Source organism: Parasteatoda tepidariorum, chromosome 7 (genome assembly GCF_043381705.1).
Source record: "Parasteatoda tepidariorum isolate YZ-2023 chromosome 7, CAS_Ptep_4.0, whole genome shotgun sequence".
NCBI classification, from domain to species: Eukaryota; Metazoa; Arthropoda; class Arachnida; order Araneae; family Theridiidae; genus Parasteatoda; species Parasteatoda tepidariorum.
The window spans coordinates 48858357-48872533 of record NC_092210.1 but is presented as its reverse complement, the minus strand read 5'-3'; the positions used below and the strand labels follow the sequence as shown (position 1 = coordinate 48872533).

The 14177-nt window shown below is 29.1% G+C and overlaps 1 protein-coding gene across 3 annotated transcripts in view; it reads right to left on the bottom strand.

Moving 5' to 3' along the window:
• Positions 1-397: 397 nt before the first annotated feature.
• Positions 398-14177, bottom strand: part of LOC107448792 (uncharacterized protein MAL13P1.304) — a 94989-nt gene continuing 81209 nt past the window's right edge. For all 3 annotated transcript variants that reach the window (XM_071183398.1, XM_016064129.3, XM_016064128.3), the window contains exon 4: positions 398-5328. In XM_071183398.1, the coding sequence (XP_071039499.1) occupies positions 2746-5328 (2583 nt within the window). In that variant the 3' untranslated portion in view covers positions 398-2745. The remainder of the gene's footprint in view (positions 5329-14177) is intronic.

The following is a 14177-nucleotide window of genomic DNA, read 5'->3' as shown; positions in this document are numbered from 1 at the left end:
TATTTTTATACAATTGAACTTAACCAGTTTATTATAAATTACATTCATAAAATTATTAAAATACACAAATGTGGTGAAATCAAGCAAGGTTACGAATCTGAAAATCTTAAATAGCTTTAAATTTCAAACTCAAATTTGCCCATACTGATTTGTACTCTATTTTGAAATAAAGTATGTTTGTGCCAATTAATTTGTGCTAACTTGCAATTAAATTGAAGAAAGAAGTAGAGATACTGATTTTGCTAGCAAAATAAATTTTTTCCTTTAACTTAAAACAATAGCATCTGCTTTGATTTAAAAAATGTCTCAAATACCATTTAAATTTCATTTGCTATGAAGATAATAATAAATATAAATTGATAGCTTAAATAATAAATACAAAATAATAAATATAAAATTTTTGCAAATTGGATTTTATATACACTTTATTCAAATTAAAGTAACATAAAAATATATTTAAACAAAAGTTAAGTTTTTTTCAGTATAAATATGAAGTTTTCAACAGTCTGATATTTCAGTGTCATACTTTTATTTAGCATAATTAACGTAACATAATATTATATATATCACAAAAATTACAATATTAGCTGTTCCTATATTTGAAAGAAAAATTATTCATTAAAAATACGAACAAAACATACATTCCAACCTATCAAATATAAAACTGTTTTTTGCTTCTTTTTTTTAAAATTTTTTTAAGCAAATCTAAATGTTTTACTTTCGTGTGCACCGCTAAAAGTTAACAATTATGACAGTATAATCACATATTTAAAAGAAAATGGAATACATGATACAGAATGTACAATTCTAATAATACCTATAAAGGAAATTGTGAATAAGACTTAAAAAAAAAATTTCGTGAAAGTAGTGGAGTAACGATTTTAACGTCGAAATTTCATTTTGAAGGAAAAACCTATCTTAATCCTATAGCAACGAAAATAGCATAAAAATACTCTGTGCTCGTAATCTTCTCAATACATAGAATAAGTAAAATACATTGATATATGCAAAAACAAAAAATATCGGATTAGTGTTTTATGATGGCTTATACAATTTTACTTTTAAAATAAAAATGATAACAATAAAGAAAAGCAAGTGAAAATAAACACACGTCGGGAAAATATACGATAAATAATTTGTCTGAGAGGACACGTTACGTAACTATTACACGACTGTTAAGTAGCTATTACCCTGTAACTACCACACGACTGTTACGTAACTATCTAATTTGGTAATTAGGATAAGAACTGACTAAAATCATGAATATCACAGCGGGTGAAAGTCAAGTAAGCTAGAAATAATGCAGGCGATAAGAGAAATCGAAATTCCAGGATTCAAAAATTATGAACTTAAAAACACTAACTCTATTTTTTAACGGTACTCAATTGCATTTGACTTTTACGACCAGGAAATGCACAATATCAGTTTTATTTTAGTTCACATGTTGAATATTTTTTCGTCATGTGTTATCACACACAATTTCATCTAAATCCAGTTATTAATAATTAATTTCGTAAACGACCGTTGCCGGATTCATTGTTCATTACCAAAACCCGGTTTCTTTTTCCATCATAATTTCAGCATCATAATTGTAAACTTACAGTTAAGTAAAAGTTTAGAGAGTCATGCAAGATTGTCTTTAGTTTAGTTAACGCCTACCTCACAACACCAAAAATCTTACAAGTAGTAGTTGTAGTGGTAGTAGTTTTTACAAGTAGTTGTAGATTTTACAAGTAGTAGTAGAGTTCTCGTAGTGGATTAGCGTAAGACAGTTGAGTTCTTGTAGTAGTAAAAGACATAACACAGTAAAGTTCCTTGCAGACGGCACAAAACCATTCGAAGTGAATCACGATGGATTCAGCAAATTATGCTGCAAAGAAAGGGTGGAGGCTTACTTCAGAAAACTCCATAAATCCAGAAGCTATGCAAATTTCTATTAACATCTGCTCCATATATATCTCTCAAGATGCTAATGTATCTTGACACTACCAATCAAAATGTTAGTTTACAACTAGCTATATTTATACCGCAATGTTGATGTATCATAGAAAAACAAATCCTCGCCTTTATTCCAGAGAACTGGTAAGAGCTTTTCGTGCCATCTGGCTGGTGAAATGTATTTCAATTAATGAAATATATGATTTGCTAATTTATGCAACTCTCATACCGATTGTAAGTATTGAGTTTCTAAAACTTGCAACTTGATCTATGGAACTTGAAAAGTGATAGTAAAAATAATGTAGCATCTGCCAAGAAAGATACCATAAATACTTCAACTAATAGGACAGAAAACTTCCACAATGTTCTCAAAATGCTTCCTTAGTCAATTGTAATTAGTTTTTGTATTAATTTATCTATATCAAATTTCCAAAGTACTACTTTCATTCGTAATGTCTTATTACTATTCGATTTTTTGTATTTCTCAATAGTGTCAGAGTTATCTAGATCAATATTAGTAGCTTATAGACTTACATCACTTTTTGTTAAAGTGGAGACTACAAATTTCATTCTTCATTTACGTTTATATACTTTTCATAGCGAATGACAGAATATCATGCATGACGTAAACAGATGATGCGTTTTTGCGGTATACACTAATTTAAATAAGAGTGTAATCTGTAGTAAAGTGTAATCTATATTATTTTGAAATCAACTTTTATCTTTTTTCTTGGGATAATTATTTCAATATACTTGAAAGTAGGTATTTGAAATTAAAAACTAAAACTTCGTTTCTTATTTTTGAGACTATTGCGTCGGCGGACTATATTGCTTGATGATCTTAGTTTCTTCCCTCGTTGGGTAAGTTGCTTTACGAACTAAAAGCACTAAGAGCAATGCATCTGAGGGATTTGATTTTTTATCCACTGGTCTTTCATCGTTGGCATCTCCTTTTAAAGCATCTAATTGCTCTGATTCGTTAGTTCGATTATCATCTTCAACTTTTGCATCATAGTACCTATAATTTTGATTATCACCAGACATTGGAAAATTTTTATTTTGAGGAGTGATGTTATATATAGGTTTTATGAATGAAAACTGAGGTTTCTGAATATGTTCTGCAAGTTTACTGTACATTGAATCGAATGAATTATACACTTCTGTCTGTGGTTCTTCTGTTGAAGAGAAACCGAATTGACCTTTTCCGTTTGAGAATTCATTCTCAGATTCTGCATGATGGGCCGTGTTTTGATCCCACTGAGTATTTTCAACAACGGATTCATTTTGTGGTAAAACATGGTTGACAAAGCTTATTTCTGGTTTGTTTGCGTTCTCATTATTATAATCCACTGTTGTCTTCTTATTTAAATCCGGATCATTAAATGGAACATTTTGCATCCAAGAAATGTAATAAGCATCGTTACTTTTTTCACCAACTGAGGATCCTTTATTTACAGCTTGATCAGAATATAAATTAATTGGTAAAACTCCCTCCGCTTTAGGCTCATCGATGTAACCTCTTTGGGACTGTTGTTGTGACGTTGTATTGTAAAAGAAACTCGAATGAGGTTTAGTGGTTTGATACAAATTTTGTTCAGGAATAATTGATTCTTTTTCCAAGCTATGTGCTTTATCAATGAAATCATTTTCAAAAGATTTTATGGTATTATTCTTTATAAAATTATAAGAACCAGTTATTTCGTCAGGGAAGTAAACATATCCAGGGTTTCTAGAAAAATCATTGGGCTTAAAGCTTTTTAAATTTAAAATCGAATGATGTTGGACGTGGTTTCTGTAAGAATCATCAGGTTGTTTTTCAATGTCCAGGTATCTTGCTGGTGTTTCATAAGAGTTAGAATTCATTATAGGTTTTCGATGAAATAAGCTTTCACTGGAACTTTTAAAAATCGAAACTTCTCGATTGTGTGTCTTAGGCAAAATATAATTTAATGTGTTAATTTTGGGCTTTTCCCTAGTATTCATATGGGTTAATTGAAATAAAGAAATATCGTTGTTAGTTGGCCTTGGTAGAGTGTTTTTATCTCGAATGCCCTCGTTTGTTTTTATATTTTGCACGTTTATTGAAGCCGCGCTGTAAGGTATGTATACATTATTTAAAGTATTAGAAGCATTTTTATTTCTCTCATTTTCAGTTTTATGATTCTGAAATGTGCCTGAATTATTACTAAACAAGTTATTTGTTGGAATGAAGATAGCGGTTACAGGTATGTACACTCGACTTAAGTTTTCTTTATCAGATAAATGGTTCCTTTGGAGTGAAGAATCTACAGTACCAGTATATGCATGCCTGACAGCATTGTGGCTGTATTGCCTTGCATTGACTCCATGTTGTTTTTCTTCTTCAGGGGTATAGTTACTGTTTCCAGATTGATCATTCATTTCACCATTGGTCTGTTGAAAATGTCGTTGCAAATTATCATCGTGATTTGAATATTTGTCTTGCTCTCTGGGGAAACTTGGATATTTATTCTTTATATCTGTGTCTTTAAAATGTTGGTCTGGAAATAGATTTGGAACAAAATAATTGTTAATGAAACTGCTTTTATTTATCGATTTACTCTTTCTGTCTCCGGAATTTTCAACATGCAAAGGAACTCCATTTCTACTAATTGGCCTCCAATTATAATTTGTTGTTTTAGGTAAAAAGTCAGCTATTAGTGTTGAATCTTGTGGACTAGGTAAGACTGGGTGATCTGTATCTGTAATAGTTAGCTGCCGTGGTCCTCCAGCAAAAGAACTAGAATTTAAACTATCTGTTTTGACATGACTTATGAGAGAATCACGTTTTATATGATTTGTTTTATGAGATCTAGGCAATGTTATAAGAATCAAAGGAACTTTTTCTGATTGGGATTCCGTTAAAGTTTCAGAATAAATAGAAGGCTCAGGTGTATTTTTAGGATACCAAACATTAAGATTCATATTGGCAGGTATAGACATATTGGAATCTTCATTTTTTCCAGAATGAGACAACTCATCAGATGAATTTCTCCAGGCAGCATTAGAATAATGTTTGGTACGTGCTCCAGGTTTTAATGTTTCAACAGCCTTATTATTATTTTGAAGAAATGCCCAATTAGATGGAATAAACATTTCTGAGGAAAGATTCCGTTTTTCAGAATAGTGTTGACTGAAATATGGCAAACGTAAGTCAGAAGTTGTTAACTTGGAACTGTTATTCTGTACTAAATCCCGTTCATTTCCTTCAGGATGGCTACGGTTGAAACCCGGAGATGACTCTAATTGAATCCTGCCATTCCTTAGCTCAAATCTTCTGTAGGTTTTCTGTTTTAACAGAGCATCACCAAAAATTGACGAAATGTGATAAGTCAACGTTAACGCAGTCAAAAAACAAAACAATTGTGGTACCTGAAAATAAAAAGTATACGTTGCAATTAGAAAAAAAATTACATTTACTAAAAGAAAACTATTCTCTAAATTATAAAAATAGAAATTTGTTTTACTATATAATATCAGTTAAGTATTTTGTTATTCAATTAAAGATAATTTCAAATAATTCTCATGGCAGTAAAGTAATTTTTAATGCTGATCATATCACTCTTCTTACTTTAATAGCCCGCGTTTTAATTGACTTTTATGTAGTTAATGCGTTTATCGATATTATTTACAACATAAACAAATTTTACGTGAATTTATGAAAACATGAAAAATTAATAACACAATAATATTTTCATAATCATATATAGTTATAGTATATAATAATAAAGTCTAAAACAATAAAATAAAAATGTAGCTATTTTGCGAAAAAATATATATTTTTGTCATATTTCTTCTTTTAATAAAATATGGTCCACGCGTGCTCTACGGGTTGAACGGTGCTCAGTTCACTAGGTCTTATTGTACATATAATGCATGTATAATTTACAATGTATTATAATTTTCATGAATTATATGATTTACAATACATACAGAGAAGCCAACTGGCTCCGGACTACTGATATATATTTTCTAGTGTTAGTATTTTAATCCGTGTTTAAATAATTCTAATTCACCACCATTTTTAAATAATTCTAAGGCTTATGTATATCAATACTTTGTTACGGTTAAGCCATGTTGAGCCTTTTAAAGAATTCGCAAGATTATTCAAAATCTGCAAATTTTTTTCTGTAGTTCCCTTCCAATTTTTAAAATATTTTGTAGAACCCGGAGCAGTTGGCATTTTTTCACGTATTAAAATTTACATACAATCTTCAATATTTGAAATTGGAAAAATTGTAGCTTTACTCGAGTGCAAAGGTAAATATTATTAGTTAAAACAAGAATTAAAAATAAAAGTAAAAATAAACTGCATTAACTCAGAAAAAATTCTTAATTGATTTACAAGTATCAACAGGGAAAAAAAATAAAAATGTACTTTCTATTTCGTTTGCTTAAATAAAAAAAACTTTTATCTGATAACTTAAAAATAGTCCATTTACGAAACAAAGTCACGAAATTACTTTTCTATAAGACCTGCATGATTCAGTTATTTCTAATGATGTTTCGTAAATGGGTAGTTCGAAACTTTTATCCTCAGTTATTAATTAGAATATCATTTAGCCCATAAATTACCCGGAAGCAGTCATATAATATTATTCTGAAAATACAAAACGTGATGACTACGAGGCATTTGTAATAATTTTGTTCGTTCAATTTATTCATTGTTTATATGACTAAGAAACTGAGATAACATGAAAAATTTGTTTTTATACAAATCTGCTGAGTGTGGTGTAACAAATCTTTTTTCTGAACAACCTTAGTAAATTTTTTTATGCAATAAAGACAAAAATATTTATCTTAGTTTGAAAAGTAACCTTTTTTTCATAAAAATAAATAGCTGAAAAAGGCGATTAACATTAAAATACTATATATTTTACTGAAAATAACTTTCCTTAAGCAGTTGATATGTAGAACATTTTTATTTGCTTAGTGCAAATGTGTTGTTGCAGGTTTGCTTTATACAGTATAGAACAATGAATGTTTAGATTAATAATATAAACTTTATATTTAGATTAATAATAAAAAGCTTTTCTAATTGGAAATTAAAATTTAAAAAGTTTAAATTAAAATTGCATGATAACTTGATATTAAAATATGCCAAATATTAAGCAAGCAACAAAACAATTATCAATTAGTTTAAGTTACTGCATTGCTACTACATTGTTTTGATATATATATATACCACTGTTGTCTNTAAATATATATATATATATATATATTGAATATATATAGATTGATATTTATATAGATTGACCAGTTTTCAACCAGTTATGTGTGCATCTTGTAAATAAATTTATTCACGAGCAAAAATTCTTCTAAAATCTCTTTTTTTTAACGTCTAAAAAAAGCCAATGACAAACAACGCAACAACGTAAAAAGTAATTAGTAACAAAATGTATCAATATAAACTATGAAATTTTAATGAAAAGATTGCATAGGTAGATTTTATCTCTTAGAAACATAGAAATTTAAGTTTAAAATAATTTTTTACAAATTTCTGCAATTTTAATGAAAAGATTGCATAGGTAGATTTTATCTCTTAGAAACATACAAATTTAAGTTTAAAATTTTTTTTTACAAATTTCTGCATTTCTGCAATTTTAATGAAAAGATTGCATAGGTAGATTTTGTCTCTTAGAAACATACAAATTTAAGTTTAAAATTATTTTTACAAACTTCTGCATTTATAATTCAAGAAAAAAATATTTATTGCATAAACCGAGACAATCTCACTTCAGTTAAAACAAATATGTTATCATAAATTATGAACCAGTACAAATATTTTCTTTCTCTAGCGAATAAACAACCATCAGGAATTCTTATTTAAAAATGGCACACACATTTGGAAGTACCGTATCACATACGATGAGATGAAGTCATCTCCAAACGATAATTGAAATCAATTGTTTGCTTTTACCCTCGAAACCAAAATAATTAATTGAAATAATGACTGCATTCAACGTTTTGCCTTTCTTTACCGAGAGTTTCCTGCTTCGTAATTAATCGCCACCCTTTATATAAAACGGATTTAATCAAACCATTACTAAGATCTCAAACTAGTTCTTTAAATTGATATTTTTTGTTCTTTTCCAGCTAACCTACATTAACTTATCGAAGACAGTGAACTTTCCGGTGTTGGCGCATCTTCAACGATTCCAACTCGCCAGAAAATTGCGCCTAAACAATGCAGAATGCTAAATTTAGCAATGATGACACAAAAATTTTATTTTATAAAAATTACTCTTTCTTGAGATGATTCGATTGCTCTTTTATAAGGAAGTGATTAATAACTAGATAAGAGCTAACTTTCGATTTTAAATCTTAGGATGAATATCACAGTTCTGTGAGAGTTTTTTTTCTTCATTGATGTTAATCGTTTCATCGAAAATAGTTCAAGTCGATTGCTTTATATAACGAGTCTTCAGTAAGGTCATTTTCTTATCAAATGCTCAGAATACTTTGTAATTTACAGTTTTAATATTCTAATTTTTTTGTACATGCGTTGATTATTTTCAAAGTGTTTAATTGGCACTAACAGTTTAAAAATAATGGTATTGGCATTTATTTTTTTTAAAAAACGAACAAAAGTTTAAAAAAATTAAAAGCTCTGTGGATCAACCATTTTTAGTAATTTTTTAAGCTTTTTTTTATTAATTTTTAAGTCAACATTTTCACCATAATCTAGGTGCATATACAACAATACAAAATTACAAAACTATGTACTTATTTTTGATTGCATTATTTAAAAAGATGCAACTCTTTGAAATAAAGTATAATGTATCATTTTAAAGTCTGACGCGAGCATAAAGTACTTAACCTCAAAAATTAAAATGTTCTGTGGAGCAAACGCTTTTAATAAACTTTTTAAATGAAATTTTCTCATATACGGATAATTTTCCATGGAAAAAAAGCATTATTTAATCATTTAAATTAGCCTTTTTAGAAAAAAATTGGTACTTAGAAATATAGAAGTAAAATACAAATCCTCATTTTACAGTTTTAAACAGGTAAAAAATACTTTACTAAAAAACTATAAAGTTCCACAATGAGAATGATCTTAACAGTTTCCATTGCATCATAACACATTATGGTACTTTTTTTTAATAAAAAGAAGAAAAACATAACATATTAAGCATTTTTCAAAAACTTATTTTAAACTGCTGTTCTTTGGAAAAAAAATCGCACATCAGAACCAAAGTGTATGACGTAGCATTTTAGAGTTTTACAAGAGTACGTTTAATGATGCAGATTTAAAATTGTTTTAGTGATCATCGTATCAATGTGTATTAAACCACTTTTAGGCTAAATTATACGCTTATTCTAGACTGTTAATTTTTAGAAAAATTTACAGTTTAAAAGCGAAGTTTGAGGTACCATCTTAATGTTCCCCAAGCGAAAAATCAAAAATTTTGCTAGATAAATCTTTTAAATAATTTTTTTAAGTGTTTATTGTATCTCTAACTGCCCTTCCGGTTTAAATTGTGATGATAAAGTTGAATGGGATATCTGTAAGTGACGTCGTGTGGGTACCTCGATCCTGATTGGTTGTTGAAACGTGGAAATTGTTTACGTTACAAACTGTTCTTTCCATACTATTTTGAGTAAGTTAAGCCCGTCAAGCATCAATTCTCTTAAGTGACACATTCTATATTCTTATACAAAGATTCTTTCACAAGGCATTTAATTCTTTCACTAGATATTTCTTAATACTAAGACAGGCATGAAGAACCTAAATAAACTAATTATGCATCGAAGTTGTCAGGTACTAAAAACAAAAATATATCACAGTTACAATTAAATACATCAAATAATAAATTTAAGTTAAGTAAAGAATGCAGGCGAGAAAGAATTATATTTCAACATATTTGATGTGCGATACAGTGCTGTATTTAACTAGCTTTGAGTTAATTAACATTAAACCTTACGTGGAGAAAGTTAGCTCAACTTTAACACGTCAATTTCTCTTATAAACAATCAGTTGGCACTAACGTCGTAGGTTACATGTATGGGTATCTGTCATCTTCATCTTCTTGAAGTGCAAGTACTCAATTATCTGTTATATATTTATTCATTTTTAAGCACCAAAAAAATTGACGCTTACAAAAGAAATACAAAACATTTAAAAATAGTTGAATTTCCTAGCAACCGGCTAACCAAAAACTACCAAATAAAGTGGTCTCATATTGTAGTCAGACCGTTTTGTAGATGGGCTGGAAAATCAAGGATATGATCCAGTTTTCCTATCCTTAATTTTCCAGATTCTCCATCCTTGATTTTTTCTTATTTTATTTAATATTAATCGAAAAAATTTTAAATTGTAATGTAAAGATTTCTTACACCATTCTAAAGAATCTAATTTCACATGGCAAAATACAAAGTTTGAGTGAAATCAATCGAACAGTTCCTGAGAAATCGAATTTCAAACACGTCGCATTTTAGAAATTCGATCACACTCAAATTCTGTGTTTTGCCATGTAAAATTATATTCTTCAAAATGATGTAATTTTTTTTACCTTCAATTCAACATCTTTTCGACTAATATTAAATAAAATATCAAAAGACAACAAATATTTATTAAAATATACTTTTTATTTAGAATTATCCTTATATAAATGAATTTTATAACTGTGTGTAAAAAGTTTTCAATTAACGTTAAAATTTCTCGAGATGTGGTGAAATACGCAAAAGGTAAAATTAACATTAAGGGGTCCAAAGTTTAAACGGCTTGCCTGACCAAACTATTGGGACCATATTGCCCAGATTGTGCGACCCCATATATTTTGGGGGTCAGAAATCCGAATTCTTCGAAAAAAGGTATGTTTATTCGGAGAAAGTACGTTTTCGTGTCTGATTTCGTAACTTAAAACATCGTCTGCACTAATTAATTAGCATTTTTGAGGTAACCCCTCGAATCGTTAAGAGTGAGTCCTAGAACGCGAAGGTCTGATTATTAGATCAAAAGATATTAAGGACGGTCCGTTTTCTATTTTGTGCACTGTACTAAGGAATTAAATAAACTCCTCGAGTCAAATCAATCGAATTAATTCACGTATATCGATGAATCGAAGCAGTGATATCAATAAAGAATAAAATCAATCATTCGCATAAATGATTACATCAAAATGAAAAATATATTCAATGATTAAACCAAATGAACAAGTTTGAATAACTTGAAACATTTGCTTCGGTTCAAGGTCTGTCCTGGTTCAAGGTCTGTTCTAGTTCTAACCACTTCTTTAAAAAAACTGTCAGGTATCAACCTACGATTCAAATTAACAGTAATTTAATCAAGTATCGAAAACATTTGAACCAATAGCTTCGTATTATTTCTTGCAATTAAAGTCAGTGGAATAAATTTTATTCAGTTGTTGCTGCTAACAATTAATGTTAAAGAGGTTCATTTGAACTACACTGTTAGAAATTTCTCAGAAAAAATGGTTAAATAACAATTTATTGAATGGTTATTTTACCATTTTTCATCAAAACAGTCAAATAACCGTAAAGTGGTAATCAAACTGTTAAGTTTGAGAGAAACTGCTTACTAACTGCTTTCACCTAATACGGTTAAACAACCAGAATTTTATCGCACCAACTAGAACCACCTCATGAAGTTACTCAGTTATTTGCAACAGCGTACATATCATAGCGGAGCGGGTTTATCTGTCAATCTCATGACCGACAGAACTGGAGTTCGAATCCTAGTGTTGACACCACAATATTTCCTCCATTCCTTTTAACACAGGAAAATTTTCCAGTGTCCAGCACTCCCTAGTACAAATTACCTGATGAAAAGCCGAGCTCCTATGTCCAGTTAAATAATTAATATTTTTTTTACGTCGAAAAATGCTAGTTGTAAATAGTTAAAAAACCGTATAGTTTTGCATTCATGGTTTTATAACCATGCTTTTGTAAATGGTTTCAAAACAATAAAAGAAAAAAATGTTCTTTACCGTAAATTTTACGGTTAATCAGATGGACAGACAGCTGCCAGTTATTTTACCATAATTTTAGAATGAATATTTTAACAGTGTACTGAGTTATTTCAGCAACTTCGATTTATGTATTAAGAAGATAAGAATTAAGATGAAGAATTAAGTAAATGAAGGCTCCAGCTGAAATTTTAGACAATTTAAAAAAAAATTGTTTTAAAGTTCATGCAGTGAAAAAGGAAAATAGTGATTAAGCTTTGTCTTTATTTCTTGTCCACGAACTTCCTTCAAGGAAATTTATGAATCCCTGACACTCATTTAAACTGTTCAAGTCATTCATTTGCTTTCTTGCCGTTTTAAATTTGTGCCAAAAGTGAGGCTTTCTCATCATTGTTGCCAAATACATTTAAAACCTTCACCTAATCTAAAAAAAAACGCTCAAAAATTGTTACGTAATACCTTTATAAACTGATATCTGCAAAAAATAACGGCTTGACAAAATAAAAACAAACTATCACTTAGAGAGGATCTCACTAAACTCGTCAATTAAAAAACAATTAAAAAAAATTGTAAAAATTATACAACGATTAGGTTGCTAACTTGAAATAAAAAACAGATGTTGACGCTTACAAACATCCACAAAAGGTCTACTCTAACTAATATAAGTATAATTATACCTTTAAGTTAAACGGAAGAAATCAAATTATTAATTTGCGTAAAAACAACGTATCCATTTTCATTATTTATTCACTAAAAAGAATAACGACAGTGATGCTTTATTGTTGCTTTCGATCAACACTTTTTAATTATACGAATAAGGAATTCATCAAAGATGAAGCAAAAAAAAAGAGCTAAAGATGAAGTTGTAGAACAAGTATTGAAAACAATATAAAAATGAGAAAGAAACGGATATCAATCAAAATGAACACTTTCATTTCTTAATAATTGAATGAACAAACACTTATTTTGGAAAAAAAGCTAAAGATTTTTTTTCTAGTTTAGCTTTTTTCTCAAAATTATAGCTGATAGAACAGTTACTTCAAAAATGATGTTTTGTCTTACGAAGCCGAACTGTTTATTTTTAAATCAAGTTTCATTGTTTTATTTATTTATTTTGTGTTAAAGACTCCTTTACGTTTGAAACTTTAAAAAAAGTAATTATCATGCAAAAAAAAGAAGAAGAATACCTCGCATTTTTTATATAGATGTAAATTTCTGTTTTTGTAATAAACGGAAATGCAGTTTATGTTGTAAATAAAAATATTAGAAGCTGGTTTTACGTTAATGTATTTATTCAATTGTTTCATTATCTAAAATACAATAAAGTTTTTTTCGCTGGCCTACATAAATGTTCCAGTCATAAACACTGATTTCATTTGATCTTTTCATCATAAATTTTTTCTTCTCAAATTGATTTTCTAAGTTTTACTTAATGCCTTTTTGTTGTTTTTGATTAATCTATATAATAAGCTTGTTTTTTCAATTTCATCAAATGTCCTTTTTCCTTTTAGATTAATTGCATATTCTATTTTTTCAATTTCATTCTATGTCCTTTGTTAATTTTGATTAATCTATATATTCTAAAGCGCCGACCGGGCCTGTGTAGGGGTTAGGGAACTGCCCTTGCATCAGAAAGGTTCTGGGTTCGAATCCCGAGCAAGACATGAATGTTCTTTCCTTCTCTATACTATCTGTCCTTACTGTGGGAGCAACGTTGGCTCACCTAATATGGTGCTCCTGAAAGAGTGGCCAACAAATCTGCCCTTCAGATACCTGTAAGACCTAGGTCTTTCTCCAGGTGGGCATTGGAAGAAAAAAAAATATACATTCTAAAGTTCTTGTTTTCATTAAATGTCTCTGTTGTTTCTGATTAATCACGTGTAATAAAGTTTATTTTTTTCAATATCATTAAATATTCCTTGTTTTTTCATCAATCTAGATTCTAAAGTTGATTTTATCAGTTTCTCTAATCACACCTTGTTGTTTCTGATGAATCCATGCATCATAGACAGGGCCGGATTAACCTATAGGCACACTAGGCACGTGCCTAGGGCCTACGAAAAACTTGGGAGAAAAAAATTTGTTGACAAAAATAATTTAGCTTTAAAAACAACAAGTGTATTTTGCACAAAATTATGAAGATACAAATAAAAATATAATATTTTTCGGTAATAAATTATTTTGCAGAATCTTATGATATAATATATTACTTTTTTGGATTCAACGAAATCTTGTATTATGCTGTCGAATTCCAAACTACGCAAAATGTCGTATTCAATAGACATAAGT